We start from the raw sequence: 21,489 nt of genomic DNA on the forward strand, positions 1-21,489 counted from the left end.
TATGAGTATATTACCATTATAAAGCCTAAACAAAATGTAAAACGTGTTCTATTAATGTTTATATCCTTCACAAAACCAGAAACATGTCTACATTTGTTTCATCAATTCCCTGAGTCTGGCTTTAAACTCAACAGGAAGATGTTGGATTTCTATCGCCACGTCAGACAGATCATCGTTCGAATCCTTATAAGATTTCACAAGCATAAAGATAGTCATTGCCAAGGACAATATGTACAAATCAGGACTCGAAACATCACTAGACTCTATTGGAATTACAGACAAGGGAAAGAGAAGGCCAATCATCAGAGAGGTGTCAGGCTTATACATATCATACTGAGCAGGAAGGCTCTCCTCGGGAACATTGTGATAAGACCCAAACAAGATATACATGGTTAGCATACATTTCAATATAATATAAAACAGTCCAAAGAGATTTTGATTTGAAATAAAAAAATTCTCATCAAACGTATGTCTGGCATAATTGGGGAGGGCTGTCCACGCTGTCCCTGGCTGGTTTCCACGCGAGGGTGTTCCTGGGTGTAGGGCTATCACATTCTTCGTAGCATACGTCTGTTGTTTCCATATCGCTTTTGCGCGGAACAAGCAGTTGTATCCATAAAGTAGCGGGGAAAGTTCGAAACTAAACAGAAACACGTCGTACATGACTAAGGCAAACTTTCCCAAATAAGGCAACCATCCTTCATCTCCAGAGCTGAACGCAATGAAAACTGATATAACTACGGTTAAAATGGCTTCAACAATAAGAGCGAACCGCTTTGATCTTAGGAACACTCCTCACGTATTCATATTCTATGGCAATAGTTTCCATTTCCTCAGTGATGTCTTCTTCAATCTTCTTTTTTGCCTCATCCCAAGCCTGACAGTGTTTCTCCTGGCTCCTCTCCATCTCTTCAACTCTTCTCCTCAGTTTCTGAACTTCAACAGACGCAGCTGAAACATTTGTATGGCGTCTTAACCCATGAATCCAATAAACTCGAATATTTTAATATATTCCAGCAAGCTGATTTGTCACTTGATTTCACAAGATTAGAGTAAACAGTTTTTTTACTGCATATTCAAATTTGGTACAGTCCAGTTACATTGACAACATACATTTTCAAGTCTCTTCGAGAATGTAATAATAGTTAAACCATATGACCAAGGTAAAAATGTGTGCTGAAGTCCGGTATTATGCCATAAAGGCAACCATCATATAACCAAGTGTATTTTCATACCTTCTCTGTCCTTTAATTCCTCTGCAATTCTCCGAATTTCTTCTGCAGTGTCAGATGGTGTGTTGTTATGAATTTTGATGCTGTTTGCAACTATGGCATATACATTTAGAGGGATAGTCAGCGCGCATAGCGCAATGCCACCGCCTTTAAGTCCTTTTGTACCAGTTTTGCTGATTTTTTCAATGATTTTGACAGCCGTTGTTCCATGACTCGATATCGTTTCAAAATGTTTGGGTTTCAGCTTTCCTTTCACTTTATCCATTAAAAACGTTTTAAACTTACTTCCGTACTGTTTTCTCATATTGTCCATTAACAGAAGCAAAGACTGACCCTTTTCGTGATAAATGTTAGCTTCCTGTTGAGCTTTTCCCAAAACTTTGTCATTGATAAGTTTATTTGCCAATTCAGTGCTCACTCCGCCGACCCCGCTGGTTACTCCAAGAGTCAGTCCTGCAATGGTCAACCCCAGAGAAGCACCAAAGGTAGCTGGGGCACAAGCAATCCCTGCTATAGTAAGTGCTGCTCCAACAATGCCTCCAGATGCAAAACTGGTTTTAGCTATGTTCATTTTCCGCTGTGCTTTGTCCAGTTCATCAGCCAGATCATAAAGACTTTTCACAGTTTTATCATTCTGTGTGTTGACTTCCGCTATGGCCAGCTGTATCTTGCATTCATATTCTTCAACAGTCATAGCTGGAGAGACTTCCATTTTCCTTTGGAATAGATATCAACATGATATTGTATATTGCATATCCTTATATCTTAGCACCTTGTATCCTGGTATCAGTATAACCAAGTATCTCAAACACTCCTTATAGCCTAGGATCCTTACAGCCTCTAATGCTGATATCCGTATTACTTATGCTGATATCCTTATATCTTAGTACATATTCTGCTATCATTACTAAGCCTTGTAATCCTTATATTCTGGTATACTTTACATTTATGTCCTTATATCTCGATATCCTACTTCCTTTAGTTTTCTGTCCTATTATCATTACATCCTAGTATATTCTGGTATTGTTATATACCACTATCTCTATATCCGGCTGTCCTGATATCACAGAGTATGTTTATCCCACTATCGTTATACAGCGGTATCTTTACATCCTACTATTCTTAGTTCCTGGTATTTTTATACCCTGCGATCATATTTTCTGTTTATTATAGTTTGCATATACATATATATTTATCACATATCACTGATATCTCCAACTATCTTTACATCCAAACATCCTTATATCCTAGTATATACTTATCCAAATATGCTATGTCTCAGTCTCCTGTATCTTGGTGTCAATCCTTCTACCCTTATATCCAAGAATATCTTTAGCCTAATATGCTGTATCCTAGTATTCTTTACCCTAATATCATCGAATCCTACTACCCTTATTTCTAAGATTCTAAGATGCTTAGCGCTTAGAACAATCGAACAAAAAATACATTATCAGACAATAAAGGTATAGTTTTTTGATGACGTAACAATTGAATGACGTTATCCCGTCACTGCGTCATTCTAGAGTGCCCCCTCGTAATCGAACCATTTTACATTACGTCACAATGTAAGCGACGTCACGATGCATGTCAGTTGTCATCGCCTTGTACAGCCTCCTACAGTAAACTACTGCGTTGCATCCCGTTTCTTGGTTTGCTGTTGCTTCACGCACCTAACATCACTGGTGGAAACATTACGTTTATGTTTTACGACGGTTAAAATGTGTCATTTCGACTCACAAGTTTTCAGCGACACGGTAACGTTCGCAATGTTTACATTCCCACAATGCAATCGTGGAATGTCGCTTGACTACTCAACTTCCTCTGGATGTACTGATCTAAACTTACGTTGGTAGTAGAAATGCAACGTTCATATTTCCCCATATGGTTTATGTTAATAACAGATGTAATTAAAATAGTTCACAGAAGACGTTTAATCCGAACGTAAACCGTCATTAAACTGTTATCATTTGTTTTTTTTCTGGTAACGTTCGTCTTAACGTAGGGGGCAGACACATCAATAGAACAGCGCGCCAGTTAGCCCTGTGCGAGGATTTTTAATTTAGGTCACAGACACCGTCGTTTGTTTTCTGCCTTAAATTAATCGTAATTATCCTTAGAAAGTATTAAATTTGGCATCTTAGAAAAGAAATACAGTTCGCCCTACCACCAGTTATAGTGTAATAAAACACACTTTCGCCCTGAACAATTATAACGTTAAAGCACTCGGACGCAAGCGTCCTCGTGCTTTAACTATAATAGTTCAGGACAAAAGTGTGTTTTATTACACTATACATGGTGGTAGAGCGAAGTGTATTTCTTAAATACATTTATCCTAATATGTTATATGCTAGTATCAGTATAACCTAGTATCACCTACCTCTACCATCCTAATATCCTGGTATATGTTTACCCTAATGTAGCAGGGCGTGGAGTCATCCCACAGATGACATCCTTACCTTGTCAGCTTGCTGACGGGGTTAACCTCTTTGGTCATGTGGAGAAGGCGTCCGACTTCACGGGACTATGATATGTTATGGCCGCTACACTAATATGTTATATCCTGTATCCTATACCCTGGTGTCAACCTAGTATCTGTTATTCACTTAATCCTACTGTCCTTATATCTCGGTATCGGTTTGTTCTAAGATCTATTTTCCTAGTAGCCTTAAATCTTGGTTTATGATATATCAACATATATATATATATATCTTAGTGTGGATTAATTCTCGTATCATTATGCCACAATGTCCCCATATCAAAGTTTATGTTTAATCTTCTACCCGTGTATATCCTCATGCAATTCAAATTTTAGCATCAGCACATCCCAGTCAAAGCATCTGTTTGTCCTCCTTGTATATCCTGCTTTTCAGTATATTTTTATCCTTGTAACTTTATATCCTTCTATCATTATATCGTAGCATAAAGTGTTAATTCTAGTTCCAGCAGCCCTAAAATCATAATTTTTGTTTGCCTTAATATCTGTGTATCCTATTATCGTATATGCTAGTAGCTGTAAATCTCTATATCTTTACATCGTATCATCCTCATTTATATTTTTATAAGCTGCTGTCTGTTTATCCTTGTATCGTTATATTACAGTACAGTTCGATTTATTTCCGTAATAAGACCACAGGACATTGTTAAAAAGAAAACATTATTAATGCACAGACAATGCATGAACATAGTTCTGTTAGAGGTATAAATATATTGTGATTTCAAACAGCCACGACATTAGCGCGTTTCTACAAACCAGGAAATGTGTACTTGGCATGGCAGTATGAAACAGTTGATTTGATGTATGTTTTTCCCCAGAAATATCCAGGTAAAATTATACATTTTAAATTATTATAAAATGGACATTCAAACATGAAATATTCACTTTCCTTTCTTGGTTCAATGCATACGGGATACAAGCATTCTAGGGCTCTTACGTTTTGGTTTCTATCTTCTTCAATCATTGATCTTTATATCCAAGTGTAACAAACAACGACGGAAACTCACAAGTCACGAGTGCCCCGGCAGATGCGGACATTTAATGTAAAACCGCAGCTGTGACAATATTTCATACAATGAGAAAGGATAAACTCCTTCATGGGAGCATTTTGTTCATGAATTTTGCTTGAAACCATCACACGCGGAAACAAAATAATGTTTTAAACAATGATTTTATACAATACGACGAAAATCGGAAAAACGAGTGGAAAATGGATAGGCAAAGAGAGGTGTGTGTTTAAATGAATGAAATACTTGAGTTTATTAAGCAAGTGTGTGCCCGTTTTGTGGTTTCTTTTCAAAATGCCTGTTTTATTATTAAAAATGGCATCTTATTGTATTTGTAAGATGCGTCATTTGGAGGTTAGTACATGTACAATGTATATCAGAAATTATATGTGTATTAGTTTACAAAAAGTAAGAGATTGTTTACCCAAATACTTTTATGTGTACAAATATATCTACAAACATTGATAGTAACAGTGGACTGACTGGCTGACTGAGTTTAGTTTTACGCCGCTTTTAGCAATATTCCAGCAATATCACGACGGGGGACACCAGAAATGGGCTTCACTATTTGTACCCAAGTGGGGATTCGAACCCGGGTCTTCGGTGTGACGAGCCAACGCTTTAACCACTAGACTATCCCACCACCCCAGTAACAGAGGAAGGGAATCGTTGCCTTGTGCCTGTAGTGTCATCGAACCGATGTTGTTGAAGGATGACAGACAAATGTTCCCGTCTGTATTACCTTTGGGACTTGGGAAAATTTGCTAAAATAGCCATTCACCACAACACTCTTGTGATATTAAACATTCCTAGGGAAGCGTGTTTCAAACAGAGGTCTGGTGCATGTTCTTATGTTTGGGCGAGTTTTTTCGCCTTTGTACTTTATTACCTGCCTCCACCCAATGTGTCCTCTCTATTAAATGGCGTTATATTACAGTGGAATCTGTCTATTGTGGACTCGACTGGGAACGACTCATTTGTCAGGATTGTAAAGCGTATACTATTTATACACAGGTTACTTTGACCTGGGACCATGACGGGCTAAATAAGTCGTCACAAACTTTTACGATTTTTAAGTCAATCATTCAATTTGTGCAAACGCACATTAAAGAATATTATCAATTCCTGTTAATGCCGACTAAAAGGGACCGGGTAGTTTGTCGCGATGGTTTAGCTAATTGTGTGTGTTGTGTCTGTATAGATTGATGCAGATGCCCACTATGAATAACTAGAAATTCAAACCAGATGTTGCATTTATCAGAAGCCCTTTTGATGGATTTCGTAATGCATTTTATTTAGTCAGTAATATATTTTAGGCAAGTTGTGTTCAAAACTGAAGTAAGGACAAAACAATTCATCACTCTCTCTCAGTGATCATCATGTGAAACCGAAACTTCAATTCCTTTGTTCCAGTGAGAAAGGGCACAGGCTGGATATTTGCATATTTAGATATGTATAGAAAACTCCCGAATGCGGCATTAACATCAAACAATCACAAATCAGGCAAACAACGCCACAACAATGTAATTCACATAACGTTTAGAGTAAATATCATCAATCCACGTACCTGTACATTGTGGCCCAGCTTGAAGGCGAGGCATCTATAGCTCAAGTACGAACAGGAAAATACTACAGACACGCATTAGAGAAATTTGTATTGCGCATGCCTTTTATGCGCACAATATGATCTGAGTCACATTCCGTACGACACAGCTATGTCAAAGCTGCAAGGTCTTGCGTACATACATCGAATTATTCGATGTTCGACACACCCGCAAATGAGAAGCTTTTTCTTCGACATATCAAAGACTCAGGTTCAATTATATTGCCAGTCATCTTGTGGCCTTCCACCGTCTTCAAATATACCCGTGAAGGTCCAGGTTAGAATACTGATCTTCAGTAACCCTAGCTTGTCGTAAGAGGCGACTAACGGGATCGGGTGGTCAAGCTCGCTGACTTGGTTGACACATGTCATTGGTCCCCAGTTGCGCAGATCGATGCTCATGCTGTTGATCACTGGAATGTCTGGACTGGTCCAGATAGACTCGATTATTTACAGTCAACCACCATATAGCTGGAACATTGCTGAGTGCCTCGTAAAAACTAAACTCACTCACTCACTCACTCACTCACTCACTCACTCTCAAATAATGCAAAGCATGGCGTGAAAGTCAAGCCTCTCCCTCAGACCAATACTTATCAAGTGTTATTCTGGTACGGATTATTGGTTTAAAACTAATTCTGCCTCAGGTTTTGAACACTAAATGATTGTTACAGAATAAACTATGACATTAGAATATCTTCGGCATGTTTTAGTATGAGACAGTAACTGTCTAGCTCCCAATCAGGAAGTTCAACCAGTCACCATAGCTGTAGAGGGATATTCTGAGTGTTCACGCCTTGTCGAACATGCGATCGGGACGATGAAGCATCTGCCACGAGAGCGAAAGGTGGTGTTTTAGATTCTCTGGTCCGTCATACAAAAAGACGTAATAAGATGGTACTTTATTACCATTCCTGGCAGTTTGCATTAAGGAGAGAAACACAGATTTGTCGTCTCGGAGTCAGAGTGGTGTGGTTGAGCAGGGAATTCGTGTAACGTGCGACATGGTATCTCAGTGAGCGAGCTGCCTAAACCAGTTAAAGCAGCAACTCATTCACACACACGCGTCATTCAGTGCAATGACCTTGACGTTAAACCTCACCTCACCTCATGGGCGTTTGGGTACCCTATTGGTTAAAGCGTTCGCTCGTCACGCTGATTCGATTCCCCACGTGAGTACAATGTGTAAAGCCCAGTTCTGGTGTCCGTGGCCGGACATATTGCTGGAATATTGCTAAAAGCGGCGTAAAACCAAACTCACTCACTCACCTCTACCTCGCCTCACATCACATCACATCACATCACCTCACCTCACATCACCCCACCTCACACCTCACCTCACCTCACCTCACCCCACCCCACATCACCTCACCTCACCTCAGATCACATCACATCACATCACATCACATCACACCACACCACATCACACCACACCACACCACACCACACCACACCACACCACACCACATCATCGCATCGCATCGCATCGCCTCACGTCACGTCACGTCACGTCACGTCACGCCACGCCACGCCACGCCACGCCACGCCACGCCACGCCACGCCACGCCACGCCACGCCACACCACACCTTGCCTGTTCAGCGGCTACCCTATTTTTAACAAAATCTGCAACGTTGAAAGTGATGGTTGGAACATGAAACGCCACAGCTGCTGCTCCAACCATAGAAGCAACTGCCAAAGCAGCTTTACCAAATAGTTTGGTGCCGCCATGCCTAATTGAAAAACTGGCCGCTTCTATGAAAGGGCTTAAAATGCCAAGCACATTATTCACACAGCTGTCCTCTTCATCCTCTTTTCTTTTATCACCCAAACCACGCGATTCATTTAGCAAGTAGTTAGAATAAGCTGAGAGTTTTCTCTGAGCCAGTTTTAAGTACTCATCGTAGGCAGACTGTTCGGCAACCTTGGTTTGGTAGCCAGCAAGACCACTAACTCCTGCTACCACGGCTCCACCTACAGCCACAACACCAGCAACAGGTACGATAACTGGTGCTAAGGCAACTCCAGCAAGTGAAAGGAGGGTTTTACTGAAAGATACATGTGCCCAGCATTGTCGGAAAAAGGAAAAAAGAACCTTTTTCTTGTGTATTGACATACTGAAGTTTCATCGACAACTCCACAACTTATATTATGAAACTTTGCCCTGACCAAAATTGTTTAACTGGAGTAACAATGGGGACAAGTAACTCGATGCTTTGGACACTTGGGTCTCGTCAGCTTTTCCTGGATGCTTGTCTGGGAGCAGAAAACTGTAATTTTGAAACTACGTTAACGGATAAAGAAATAAGAAACTCAACATTACTGCATCCTGATCTAAGATCTGGCTTCTTACTTCCACGCCATGACAACTGGATTGTCAGTGAACCATCGGGAAATGAGTGATTGTTGTAAGAACCAAGTCATCGACAACGAACTAGGATTGGATATGATTTCACTCTCACAATCAACTGTTGGTATTGAATAAAACGGATATCAAGTTATGGTAACTATCACCACTTAACCAACATCAACTGTCTTACCTCGTATGTGAACTGCAGAAGCCTAATGTGCAAGTACCGAAGCTATACAGCTGCAGGGCGGGTATTGACGAGGCGTTGCTACTGTTATAAGGCGCACGGATAGTCACGTGATTTAAACCCGATCTGAAATATATGCGTCAGCATCTACGACGTAATATCCCAACGAAACTTCTATTCCTGAGGAAAGAGTGGTTTTCCCAGGTGTATATTCTGCGCAGTCATGGTGTTGTATGAATCAGCGAAACTTTACATCTGAGACGAAGGGATTTGAGGCCCTAAGTGTCCTGACCTGTTAGTATTGCGCATGGAAGTATAGCATAGAGTGAATTAATTAATTATTCAGAGATGCGACGTTTCAACAAATTTATACCTACGCAGTTTGTTTTGGGTGGTTGACAGTAAATGGACAACGTCACCGGGAGAGAAAATACACCTACACGTAATTTGGTAAGCCCTATATTTATCAAACTGCTCTCTTGAAATGCATGATTAACTAGCCCCATTAAATGCCTTTGGAAAATCAAAGTCGGGAAAAAGCTGTAAAAACACCTTTAGTTTGGAAAGATATTGTGGTACAACCTGTAATGTAAAACAGAAAATGAGCATCCAGCTATAATACCAGCTTGAGATTCTTCTGTAATATCCTTGTTTTCCACCAGAACTGTGATCCTCTACCCAAATTAAATGTAAAAGATCAAAACCGACTCCGATCCTACTTATAATACCGACGACATTGTTCAATTTACATTTAAGCGTTTCGTTGACAACAAAAACAAGGCTTTAATTCTTTATACTGTTGGAATCAACTGGGATGCGATACTTTGCCATGTACGCTCCATGCACGTGCTCGCTCCATGCACGTGCTCTGCGCGCGTTACCCGTGTCCTGCACGTGTGCTGCAAGCATTACCCGTCTTGTGAGGAACACATGGTTCATACTGACAGACAATCCCTTTCTTCACAGCGATCTTTCTTAGCCTAGTGGTTAAAACCGCCAAGCTGGCAAGCGAAGGGTTGCAGGTCCGAAATTAGGCATCGACACAATATTGGAAGTTTTCAATATTGTGATATTTTACAATCGTATGCACTGAACAGTGTGAGACTTTTCAAATATGCAGCCCCTTTATTTATCAAAGATGCAGACTGGCTTAGAATATCTCTGTTCTGTTATGGATAGTTACGATCCCGTCTTCAGCAACCCATACATCTCGAGAGGCGACTAACGGGATTGGCTGATGCATGCCATCGTATCGCAATTGCTTAAATCGATGGTCAAGCTGTGAATTACTGGAGTGACTGATCGAGAATCGATTATTCACAGACCACCAGGAAAACAGGAATATTGCTGACAATAAAATTAATTAAACAAAATAATGTTATACTAAATATGTTATCGGGATGACGTCATCATCCTAACCTAAAACTGACAGTATATACATGTGCAGCTCCAGTTTCAAATTCCGCTATAACAGATAGGTGACTGGCACAAAGACAACAAAGATTCACATCCACCAGACCGTTCAGAACACATGCAGAAGAACGCTTCAACAGCCATGGATGTAAATGTGTATCTGACATGAATGGTATGTACACGACACAATGCAGCCCTCCATTACATCCCAGCAAAATATACGGGTAGACAGCAGTAGATTCACTTTCACCAGACAGTTAATAACACGTGCAGAAGAACGCGGACATGTTCAAACATTTTATAAACAATTATTTTTTTGTCAACCAAAGGGCATGTCGTCCAAATCCCCCCACAGTTCATAAGCTCATAGTATTTCTGACGAATTGTATTTGTGAGATCCGAATTGTATTGGGTTTTGTTCTTCTTGACATAGACTCGAGCTCCTGCGCCAAACTTAACTGTAGCCCTTGAATACGGTTCATTTCAGTTTAAGAGGGCCATAGCATCACTCCCACGTTTAAATTGCTAGAAAGGCTATTCTGACAGTGCTGGATTACATTCAACATCAGCCAAATAATAGACATTTTGTCACCTTTTCTGATTCCCTGTCATTCCATCAGCCACTACACGATGTTTCTTTATTAACCATATGTTCTTGAAATTTTGAAGCTGTATAATGACCTTTCTACTGGCCGACCTTCAGTCTGACTGTAAAATATTTTTTCACACGAGATACATACATGTATTACCAAATTTCATCTTTACAGGATGGTTTTATCAACGCTGATTCACATTTACTTCTAGGCTCTTAAAAAGAAATAGAATTGTTCTATAGATTTTCATCAATAGTGATTAAAACAGGTTGACGTAATTGATAACTAATTTTACCATTGTCCCTTGTGAAGATTGTGAATGTTTTCCTGTCCTTTGGGATAGATGTTCAGGATAACTCTTCGCGTCTATATTTGACCGACGTAAAATGTTTGCTCACTCAAAAAGGTCCAAGTATTATACTGGTTCCCCATTCTGGAGGAAAGGATTTAGTTACTACTAGTATCTTGTATAGACACAAAAAATTCTAATGGAAACTTGGGTGAATCAAATATTCTATAAGGCTCTCTGCGTTCCATCATGACTGATCCAGGCTTGATTATTCTCAGATAACAGTAGAAAATAATATTGCGGAGTTAATTAAACAATCAAAACAATGTTAATAAGATATTGTTTGATCTATTCACCAACAAAGCTTTCTCTTGACGTTATCATCTTAACCTAGAGCTTACAGTTGATATATTTGAAGCTCCACATTCAGCCGTGACAGGTACGTGACTGGCGCATAGACAACATTACATTCACATTAACCAGTCTGTTAACAATACACGGAGAAGAAAACCTCGGGGTCTGTTAACCCTAAATGGTGTGTACACAACTCGATGATCCCCTACAACACATCACAGTATATACATGTGAAGACAAGTCTTACAATTGTTATGAGAGTGGGTTTTTTTTTGTAATTTGTAATGTCACATTGATTAAGTGATAGTAATATTGGGTCACAATGTTTTAAGTTTTGAGTGTGGTTTTGGCTCGCATCTCGCATCATATATGTTCTATGTCAGTAGTATAGCGCTTCAGAGTTGCCTCCCTTGGGGCAATCTTTTGCATTTGTTTTGACTTTCTGTCTTGTGTTTACAATGGCTTTCGTGAACGTTCTGAGACAATAATTATGGAGCCTAGCTTTGCTAGAATGCTCGAGAACTGTGTAAGAGGCTGGTTGTTGCGTTGTTCGAGACTTATTACGTGACTGGATTTACATAAATTTGTCTGCCATCGTCGAGTTTCTCAACATTTCAAGACTCACCGTGGTTGCCTGCTGTCATTGTTAACGACCCTCAATAAGTATATCTGTTCTCACTGTAAATGTCAAGACTCTGGTGATATATTTGTGACCCAATATCATAGATTTGTGTCTCAATTGCATTGTACTAGAAATCTGTATTGTCATTCATTGTAGCTTGCTCATTGTTTGTTTAGTATATTATTGAATATTTTAGACTTTTCTGTGTTCTATTTTGTTAATACAAAGGGGACTCTTAAATCTTTTTGTCACTGCAAATTATTAATCACAGGACATACACGTGCAGTCTGACAACACATCACAGCACATACACGTGTAGTCTTACAACACATCACAGCACATACACATGTAGTCTTACAACATATCGCAGCACATACACGTGTAATCTTACAACACATCACAGCACATACACGTGTAGTCTTACAATACATCGCAGCACATACACATGTAGTCTAACAACACATCACAGCACATACACGTGTAATCTCACAACACATCACAGCACATACACGTGTAATCTGACAACACATCACAGCACATACACGTGTAGTCTTACAACATATCGCAGCACATACACGTGTAATCTTAAAACACATCACAGCACATACACGTGTAACCTTACAACACATCACAGCACATACACGTGTAGTCTTACAACACATCGCAGCACATACACATGAAGTCTTACAATACATTGCAGCACACACACGTGTAATCTTACAACACATCGCAGAACATACATGTGTAATCTTACAATACATGGCAACACATACACGTGTAGTCCTACAACACATACAACCCACAGTTTTCAGATACAGTGTATCACTGCTGCACAGACAGTGACCAGTGTCAGATCGCTTAAACATTCAATCTGCTATTTCTGGTTTGGTATTGTTACACTGGCTAAGGTAAAATAGAAGACGCACGACTGTTTAGATAATACATACCTGTTTATAACTATAATACCATAATCTCAGTTCTGTAATGACCAAGGAATATCCGGGCTACAACTGGTCAACGGCAGCTATTGGGATCGGATAGTCAGGTTTGATGACTTGGTAGACGCATTATTTGATGTTATGCCATTTTAATGCAAAGGTATAATACCATGATTTGTGGTGTTTCTCCTTTATCGCTGTTTAACTATTGTCAGCATAATCTTGAAATCTGTATGATTTGACATTAGGCTTCGTGACACGCCCTTGAAGCGATGTGGTGTTATTTTATGATATGCACAGTTGTTTTTTTCCGTTAGTATACATTTGCAGCTCTTATTTCAAATTCAACTATTACAGGTAAGAAAATAGAGCATATACAGCAGAAGATTCACATTCAGACTGTTAAGAACACACTGAGAAGAACGCTGCAACAGCCATGGCGTAAACATGTATTCTGGCCAATACATCACAATACATCACAGAACGTCGTGGCTCACGTCTCCGTGTGTGCAAAGTCAATGCGTCCGAGTCTCAGTGTGTTTATTATTGGAATTATTGACTGTCTTAGTTGAAAGGAAACCAAGTTCACTGAAATCCATGAGGACGTTAACAAAATACAGAACACTTAAATCCTAATGTATAACATCCTACAAACCTACAAACCAATTGACACATTAACATGAAACAGTCGGTTAGAAATTCATTGTGTAACGTTTTGGATGGGACCTGATAAACGTGTATCAGTTTGCGCTCAAAATAGAAGTCCCAACAAACTTTTGCCAAACAAATCAGTTATAATAATGTTAAACTGCAGATAAAAACAATGCATTATTTTTTTTCGTCAGCCAAAGTGTATGTCGTCCAAATCCCCCCACAGTTCATAAGGTCATTGGCCCTCTTACGAATTGTATTTGTGAGATCCGAATTGTATTGAGTTTTGTTCTTCATGACATACACTCCTACGCTAAATGTGACTGTAGCCCTTGAATACGGTTGATTTTTCTTTAAGAAGGCCATAGCATCACTCCCTTTCATCGTGTTTCCGTCTTTGAGTGTCAGTACCAAAGATGTCACATCAATCATTTCGCCTAAATTCCTAACTGCTCTGATGTCACAACTTCCAAGTGGGCTCTGTTTTTTTAGGTACTGTGAATACTCGTCAAAGATGGCTTGTGCTTCTTTCACATGGGATGTGAATGATGCATTTTCTGCATACCTTGTATACGCACCAACGGCGCCAATGCCACTTCCCAAAACCCTCCCAGCTAGAGCTATGGCGGGAACCACTGTGGCAAGAGAGAAACCAAGAAGCGAGAGACCAAAGACACCTCCAACACTCGCAGTTACAATGGTTCCTCCTGTTATGTTCACAACAAAGGTTCTTCCAGCAATTTTGGCATAACGTGCATCGTCTGCGTCCAGAGCGTCAGCCAGTTTATGTAATGCGTCCTTCACTTTGTGAATAAACGCTATTGCTGCTCCAGTCATTATTATTGATGCCTCTTGAACCTGAAATATTAAACATTAAAATCAATTATCAATTTAAGGGACAATTTTAATGCTTCGTAAAAATGTTACTCCTTCTTTCTGCATTTTCAGACATAATTTAAATCCTGTGTACTTCTCCAGTGTACCTATACTGATAACGGTAGTTTTATGTATTCAACGAATTTGCTGACATTTTCATTAGTAAGTGAATGGCCTGCTTCGATCATGCTTCGCAACAACGTTTGAGAGAATTTTATAAGGCTGAGCAGCTTCATTCCTAGAACTGTGTATTTTCATCATCAATTTGGAAAATAAATGGCTAACACTGGCACAAAATATATGCTTGCCAGCCAAAATAAAATGCTTGTCAGGTCAACTGTCAGTTATATGATGTTTGACTTAAACCCTGTCCTCTGAATAATAATCTAGGTATGGTACGTGGAATATGACAGGAAGAGTTAACTCCTCTTGGTCGCCAACATTGGTTGAAAAAACAAAATGTCTATTTACAACACACGTACCTTAACCGGGAGCGTTTCCATACGATACAGTGGATTTTGCAAGATTTATAGTTCTGATTTATAATTGCATTTCTGATGTTGCATGAATGTAAGTGTTAGTCTAAATGTGTCAGAAAGATTTGTTGCTCATATCTGTTCAATCCTGACTTATCAAAGGTTAGAGAACTGTATAGTTTAATCATCCAAAATCTGGCACATCATGATATACGGAAATAGAGGTCATGGCATACGATACAGTCAGAAAGACACAATATAAAATATCTGGGATTTGATGTTATTTATCTAAATGCTCTACGTGTATGCTTTCCAGCTTCTTCAAAATGTCAGTACGACTGAGTGAGTTTAGTTTTAGCAATATCACGGTGGGGGACACCAGAAATGGCGTTCACACATTATACCCATATATGTGGGGAATGGAACCCGGGTTTCGGCGTGAGGAGCGAACACTTTAACCACTAGACTACCCCGCCGCCACAGTACGATGTAAGCCAGATATGTAGTAGTGTATTATGGTGGAAGTGAATTCATTCAAATATAACATACAAATATGCTTAAGAATAAGTCTTTTCTTTGTTTATAATTTTTTTGGGCTATTTCCCATCATAAGTATATTTCTATCAATGAAATTTATCATTTTTTGGCTATGGAACGATCAGAATAATTATGTAAAGTTTGTCCAAAGGAAGATGTGTCATGGTTTAATGTTATTTTTAAAAAATCCATTTTTGTAGAAATATGGTTAGTTAGATATCTTGCCTTCACAATATTTTTTTCGAATATGAATTGATTTTATCATCAACAACATTGAGTGACTCGTAAAACGTTTCTGACAAATGCGCACCTGGCCAATCATTATGCACCACTGTATTGTCCATAAAAATACATTAACAATGAATAAGACAATTCCTTTATCTGCATATTCAGTTTAGCTGTTGAAACTGGAAGATACAATAAAGTTAATTACAACGAGAGACATTATGACATTCCATGTACTATTTTAAGTGTGAACGTTTTTCTGATTTAAGGTTAAAATATATTCCATGATCCAAATGCCAATTTTATAACAACATAATGATTGTATCGTAGAGACAGTATTATTCATGTACTTCAGCGCATTAGAAATACACAGCTGCACTCAACTATCTATATGATATGCAAATAATGTATGATGGGCCTGTGGCCTTTTACTGAATAAACTTGTCTGTCTATATTCAGTTCATTAAATATATCAATCATTTTCATTACGATTGTCAGTTATACCTATAAGGTTAAATTAATCACTATTCATTAACCTATTTATATGAAATAAAATTAATATTGAAATGCACATAGTAAGAACTAAAGAACATGTTGCAGTTATGCTCAGGCGCCAAGGCATTTTTCATCTGTAAAGCCTGATGTTGCAAAGGCTAATTATGTAGATTGACATTGCTTGCCCAACCTAATAGTTAAAAAATAGATACAACTCAAAACATAGGCTGATAATGGTAGCTATTTCCATCATGCCAACATCTTCTAACGGAGTGGGGCATAAAGATGAAACGTTAGAGACGTCACACCGTGACCTTAGTTAAAATAGATACAACTCCCGGTGTGCACTGCTGACCGCCGCGCCTTCCACGTTATGTATTAGATATGGTATTGTTATTTAATTCCTCAAATTTCAGGTACATAAGTGGATCCTAGTTGTTTATAATCATGTTTCCATGGTCCTATTAGACCGTGAATCAAATGTTTAAACGACAACACTTCGGTTATCATCACCACTGTCAATATAAGAAATTCTATGATTAATAACTCCCTCACCCCAAAAACAAAATACTTATATGTCACTTATATTCGATCGATACTGAAGATTTGAAAATTGTGCAGAACATGGGCCATATTAGGAAAGTGTGGCAAATCTTTGAAACTCAAATAAACGAATCGTGAAAATGCTTGCCTTACCATCAATCGATAAATGATACTGAGAATGTTAACAATAATTATTTTGCACCGATGTATGTTTTTATCTTTCGAAACGTTGACAAACTTGTCTTCAAACAAATGAAGAGAAGTCGATCGAATGATATAACAGTAAATCGTGAAATATATTTATCATTTATGCTTGATAGAATAATCTTAAAACGTACCTTTTTATCAATACAAATTTGCATGTATGGTTATATTTCACAAAATACTGAGAACGTACAAATCATGTTTGTTGCTTTGTTTTCAGGCTTTTAAAAGCACTAGACTATCAGGGTTATTCTGAGCAGACTATTAGTGGCCGTTCAATTAACAGTTGTAACAAATGTTAGCTGTCTAACCTATTTGGAATTTGGGGTCGCATTTTGTTTTACTTACATCTTTCTTAGAGTTTCAGTATATTGACGTCAATACATTCTTTACAAATATAATACTTCCTGATATCGTTAGCATGTACAGACACATTAACGCCATACTAGCAAATACTGGCCTATTGATACAGGAACTTTCCTCGTTCTTATCACTGAACTTTACAAAATTTGCAAATTTCACTAACAGGGACGCGGAAAGAGTTTATCAACCTCATGTACACGTTTGAAAACAAACGACAGTTCGTTGAAGTAATGACACAACTACGTTTCTAAGGCACACTGTTGGTTGGAATAGTCCGACATGACTGTTCGGAATAGACCGACATGGCTGTTCGTAATAGCCCGACATGACTGTTAGGAATAGTCTGACATGACTGTTCGTAATAGCCCGACATGGCTGTTCGGAATAGACCAACATGGCTGTTCGGAATAGACCGATATGACTATTCGGAATAGCCCGACATGGCTGTTCGTAATAGCCCGACATGACTGTTCGGAACAGCCTTCATTTGGAAATAAGTGTAATATCAATATTTTCACAAAAGGATGTATTTCAAGAGTTATCCAGAATATATTTCAGAAGAGAACACAATGAATAAATAAGATTGAGCCTCTAATCTGTGATACCCAAGTTTCCTGATGTGGGAATAGGTCCAAATATTATATTGCTTACCCCCATTCTAGCACGAACTACCATGCACAGCAAAACATACACCACACGTGTACACGTGTTGTCTCACAACACACCACAGCACATACACGTGTTGTCTCACAACACACCACAGCACATACACGTGTTGTCTCACAACACACCACAGCACATACACGTGTTGTCTCACAACACACCACAGCACATACACGTGTTGTCTCACAACACACCACAGCACATACACGTGTTGTCTCACAACACACCACAGCACATACACGTGTTGTCTCACACCACACCACAGCATATACACATGTAATCTCACAACACACCACAGCACATACACGTGTAGTCTTACAACACATCACAGCATATACACGTGTAGTCTTACAATACATCACAGCACATACACGTGTAGTCTTAGAATACATCACAGCACATACACGTGTAGTCTTACAACACATCACAGCACATACACGTGTGGTCTTACAATACATCACAGCACATACACGTGTAGTCTTACAATACATCACAGCACATACAGGTGTAGTCTTACAATACATCACAGCACATACACGTGTAGTCTTACAATGCGTCACAGCATATATACATGTGTAGTCTTGCAACACATCACAGCACATACACGTGTAATCTTATAATACATCACAGCACATACACGTGTAATCTTACAATACGTCACAGCACATACACTAAACGCCAAAAGAAACGTTTCCGGATTCCTGCAAGACGGAGGTACCTATATTCAGCTGGCGTAGTGATGCGTGGACGCCCACTTCTTGGTCTGTCTACGGTGACAGTCTATTTGTAGCGCTGAATAAGTCTTATAACCGTGATATGGTGGCATCCAAGGACGCTGGCAACAACATTGTATGTCGACCCCATCTGCACCACCCCAATGGCTCTTTATCTCTCTTCAGCTGTTAATCGTGGCATATTTCTCGTACTTGTTTTTCATATCATGCATTCTAGGCTCTCTGTATACCCTATAAAATCATTCTACCGTAAAATTGATTCAAATACTGCTGAATATTGCTACGTTTGGGCGATTGATTTTGCTATGTGTAAACAGAAAATGGAAAAATGTTACTTTGCAAGCAAAAATGTTAACAAACATAATTTAAGATGTTACTAAACACTTTATCACAACATCAAAGACACGTTTGACTTATTTTCACTAATGCAAATCGGCAGAATACGTAAAAGCAAAAACACTTTTAGCAAGGCAATGGCAATATACAGAGTAGACCATCGATACATCATACGTTGTACACATAGTACAGGACATCAGGGTGTCTTCGTGATAATTTGACATGATAGTCCTGCATCCAATCTCGATAATATATGTTATTACCTGTTGAACAAACGTCTTACCTTCAAAGAAGGCTCCGAATATTTCCGACATCCGTGTTCGTGTCACGTGAGACACAAATGGGTGGGGTAGCTTAACTTGCATAAGCCTCTCAGTCCATATTATCTGAAAGGCCTTTTGACAGAGTTGAATATAAACAGAAATAGACCCGGATCCCAACACCAGTTGTTCTTTCATCGTGTAGCGTTATGTCATTTACAACATTAACCCATTGAATGCTGAGTTGTAGTATCAGTTATTTCCTACGTTAGGAGTTGGGGAGTGTATGAACGGGGTTTCACGCTTCTGTGAACATCATAGTTATAGCATGGTGTGTCGAGATAATGTGGCCTGTGTGTGCCAGGACATACACCTAAACCCCGTAAAGAACCCCACAGACACGGGTATTGTTGTGACGGAACGTCCTCGGTCAGTAATCGAACCCTCGACATTGGATCCTGAGAAGGCTAAGGGACATAACTCATTCCTAGATAAGCATTATTTAAGGGAAATTGTACGAGGTTATAGTTATACGTTTCTGCAAAAGTCAAGAGAATACATCACAGGCATGCCAATCATGAATAAAAGGCTGCATTTGTTGCAGAGAAGTGTTGTGGTAACGTTACAGTTTAGTTACAGTAACGTTTAGTGGTATAGTCTGGGCTGGAGGGGTATACTTTGGCGTGGTCCAGAATATACCTCGGGGTATAAACTGAGCTAGCCTATCGTTTACCCCGGGGTATAATCTGGTGGGGGTGGGGGGGTTATTCTGGGCTGCTACACCGGATCCAATACATCGCCATTGAATAAGCGATACTTGGTTAAGTCATCATCGTTGAGCTGCATTTAATTATTTTCATAATTATAACATGCTTGTCGTGAGTTACTTTCGTTTTCATTCACGCATTCCCCATGTTCGTTCCAAAGTTCAACAAATCTTCTAACTGATTACTTCAAACAAGTATCCTGCAGAACTTGGAAACTTGGTCACAGGCAGATTTATGCTAACTTTCTCCTAACGTTTCCATTTTTACAAAATCAATTTATCAGTGCGTAAAATACATGTGAACACTGAGTGCGTTAATCAGTTACGCGTTGTGTTCAAAATGTCTCAGTTTCTCTAAATGTGGAACACACATATTTGCAGTTAGATGAATGCATATCTGAGCTATGTCAGAACAGGAGTATTTCGGGGTGTCATTGTCACAGCTTGTGTGCGCATGTACAATGTTCTTGTCCCCTTCTCTATTTCAATGTTCAATATGTTTAGTATTTATTTTTACTGATATTGAAGTACCTCTAAACAGAAGGTGTATTAATGAGCGACATTGGGCAGTTAAGAAGCGATCACGGTCAACGTTTTATATAACGAACATACGTTTGTCGAGAAGTAAAAGCTTGTTCCATGCGTATTCTACATCGTTTTTGGGTTGCATCGAACTTCGGATAGCCCTTTAATTGGGGCCTTTCAACTTCGAAACCTCGACCGTACTACCAATCACGAATTTGTCTGGTTGCGTTAAGTGTCCTAGTGTGGCGTTAAGCAACAACCAAACCACAAAGCTACGAAGAATCCATCTACCTGCAGAATCCGTCGCAAATGGATACTTAATTGTTTTTCTTACTCTGTGGATACAACTGAAGATGTTCATTTCTCGTTTCATGGTGTCATATCTATATATATAGTTAAGTGAATACCTTCGTAACCTTCTGTTTGCAATATCACAATCCTGCTCTTTTGACTCTTCTTCTATGCGTCCTTTCTGTTCACAATGCGGGTTTGAGCTGGGTTTCAAACCATCAAACCTTCCAGCCGTCAACAACATGACGTGACTGAGGTCGAGCGAAAAGATGGTGAATTAGAGTAACAAATCTCAGTGAACAAATGTGAAGAGGCATAAAATACCAGAACATTTGGTGGACAGACAGACAGACAGACATTTTGTTTCAGTAAAAGGCCACTGGCCCATAATACAGACAGATGCATGGTGACACATCACATAAATGGTACACATAGAGTTATAAACAAGCTCTGCTCTTAATTCT

General features: G+C 39.1%; 1 protein-coding gene and 1 long non-coding RNA gene across 2 annotated transcripts; both read right to left on the bottom strand.

Annotated features, from left to right (window-relative positions):
* Positions 1–754: 754 nt before the first annotated feature.
* Positions 755–1,944, bottom strand: LOC124274484 (apolipoprotein L1-like). The gene is made up of 2 exons (XM_046709843.1): positions 1,236–1,944; positions 755–951 (listed from the first exon to the last, which is right to left on the bottom strand). The coding sequence occupies exons 1-2, from the start codon at positions 1,942–1,944 to the stop codon at positions 755–757; spliced, it is 906 nt and encodes a 301-aa protein (XP_046565799.1).
* Positions 1,945–13,391: 11,447 nt separating this feature from the next.
* On the bottom strand, positions 13,392–19,637 carry LOC124274519. The gene is made up of 2 exons (XR_006897965.1): positions 19,467–19,637; positions 13,392–14,589 (listed from the first exon to the last, which is right to left on the bottom strand). It is a non-coding gene; the product is annotated as an uncharacterized LOC124274519 (long non-coding RNA).
* Positions 19,638–21,489: the final 1,852 nt, after the last annotated feature.

The sequence above is a fragment of the Haliotis rubra genome, unplaced genomic scaffold, assembly GCF_003918875.1.
Source record: "Haliotis rubra isolate DU_JTF1 unplaced genomic scaffold, ASM391887v1 Scf191, whole genome shotgun sequence".
Taxonomy (NCBI): Eukaryota; Metazoa; Mollusca; class Gastropoda; order Lepetellida; family Haliotidae; genus Haliotis; species Haliotis rubra.

Excerpts from the sequence above, each read along its gene's own strand:
- LOC124274484 (XM_046709843.1), bottom strand. The coding sequence starts at position 1,944 with ATGGAAGTCTCTCCAGCTATGACTGTTGAAGAATATGAATGCAAGATA. Across the intron at positions 952-1,235 it reads GGAATTAAAGGACAGAGAAG|CTGCGTCTGTTGAAGTTCAG; the intron begins GTATGAAAATAC and ends CAAATGTTTCAG.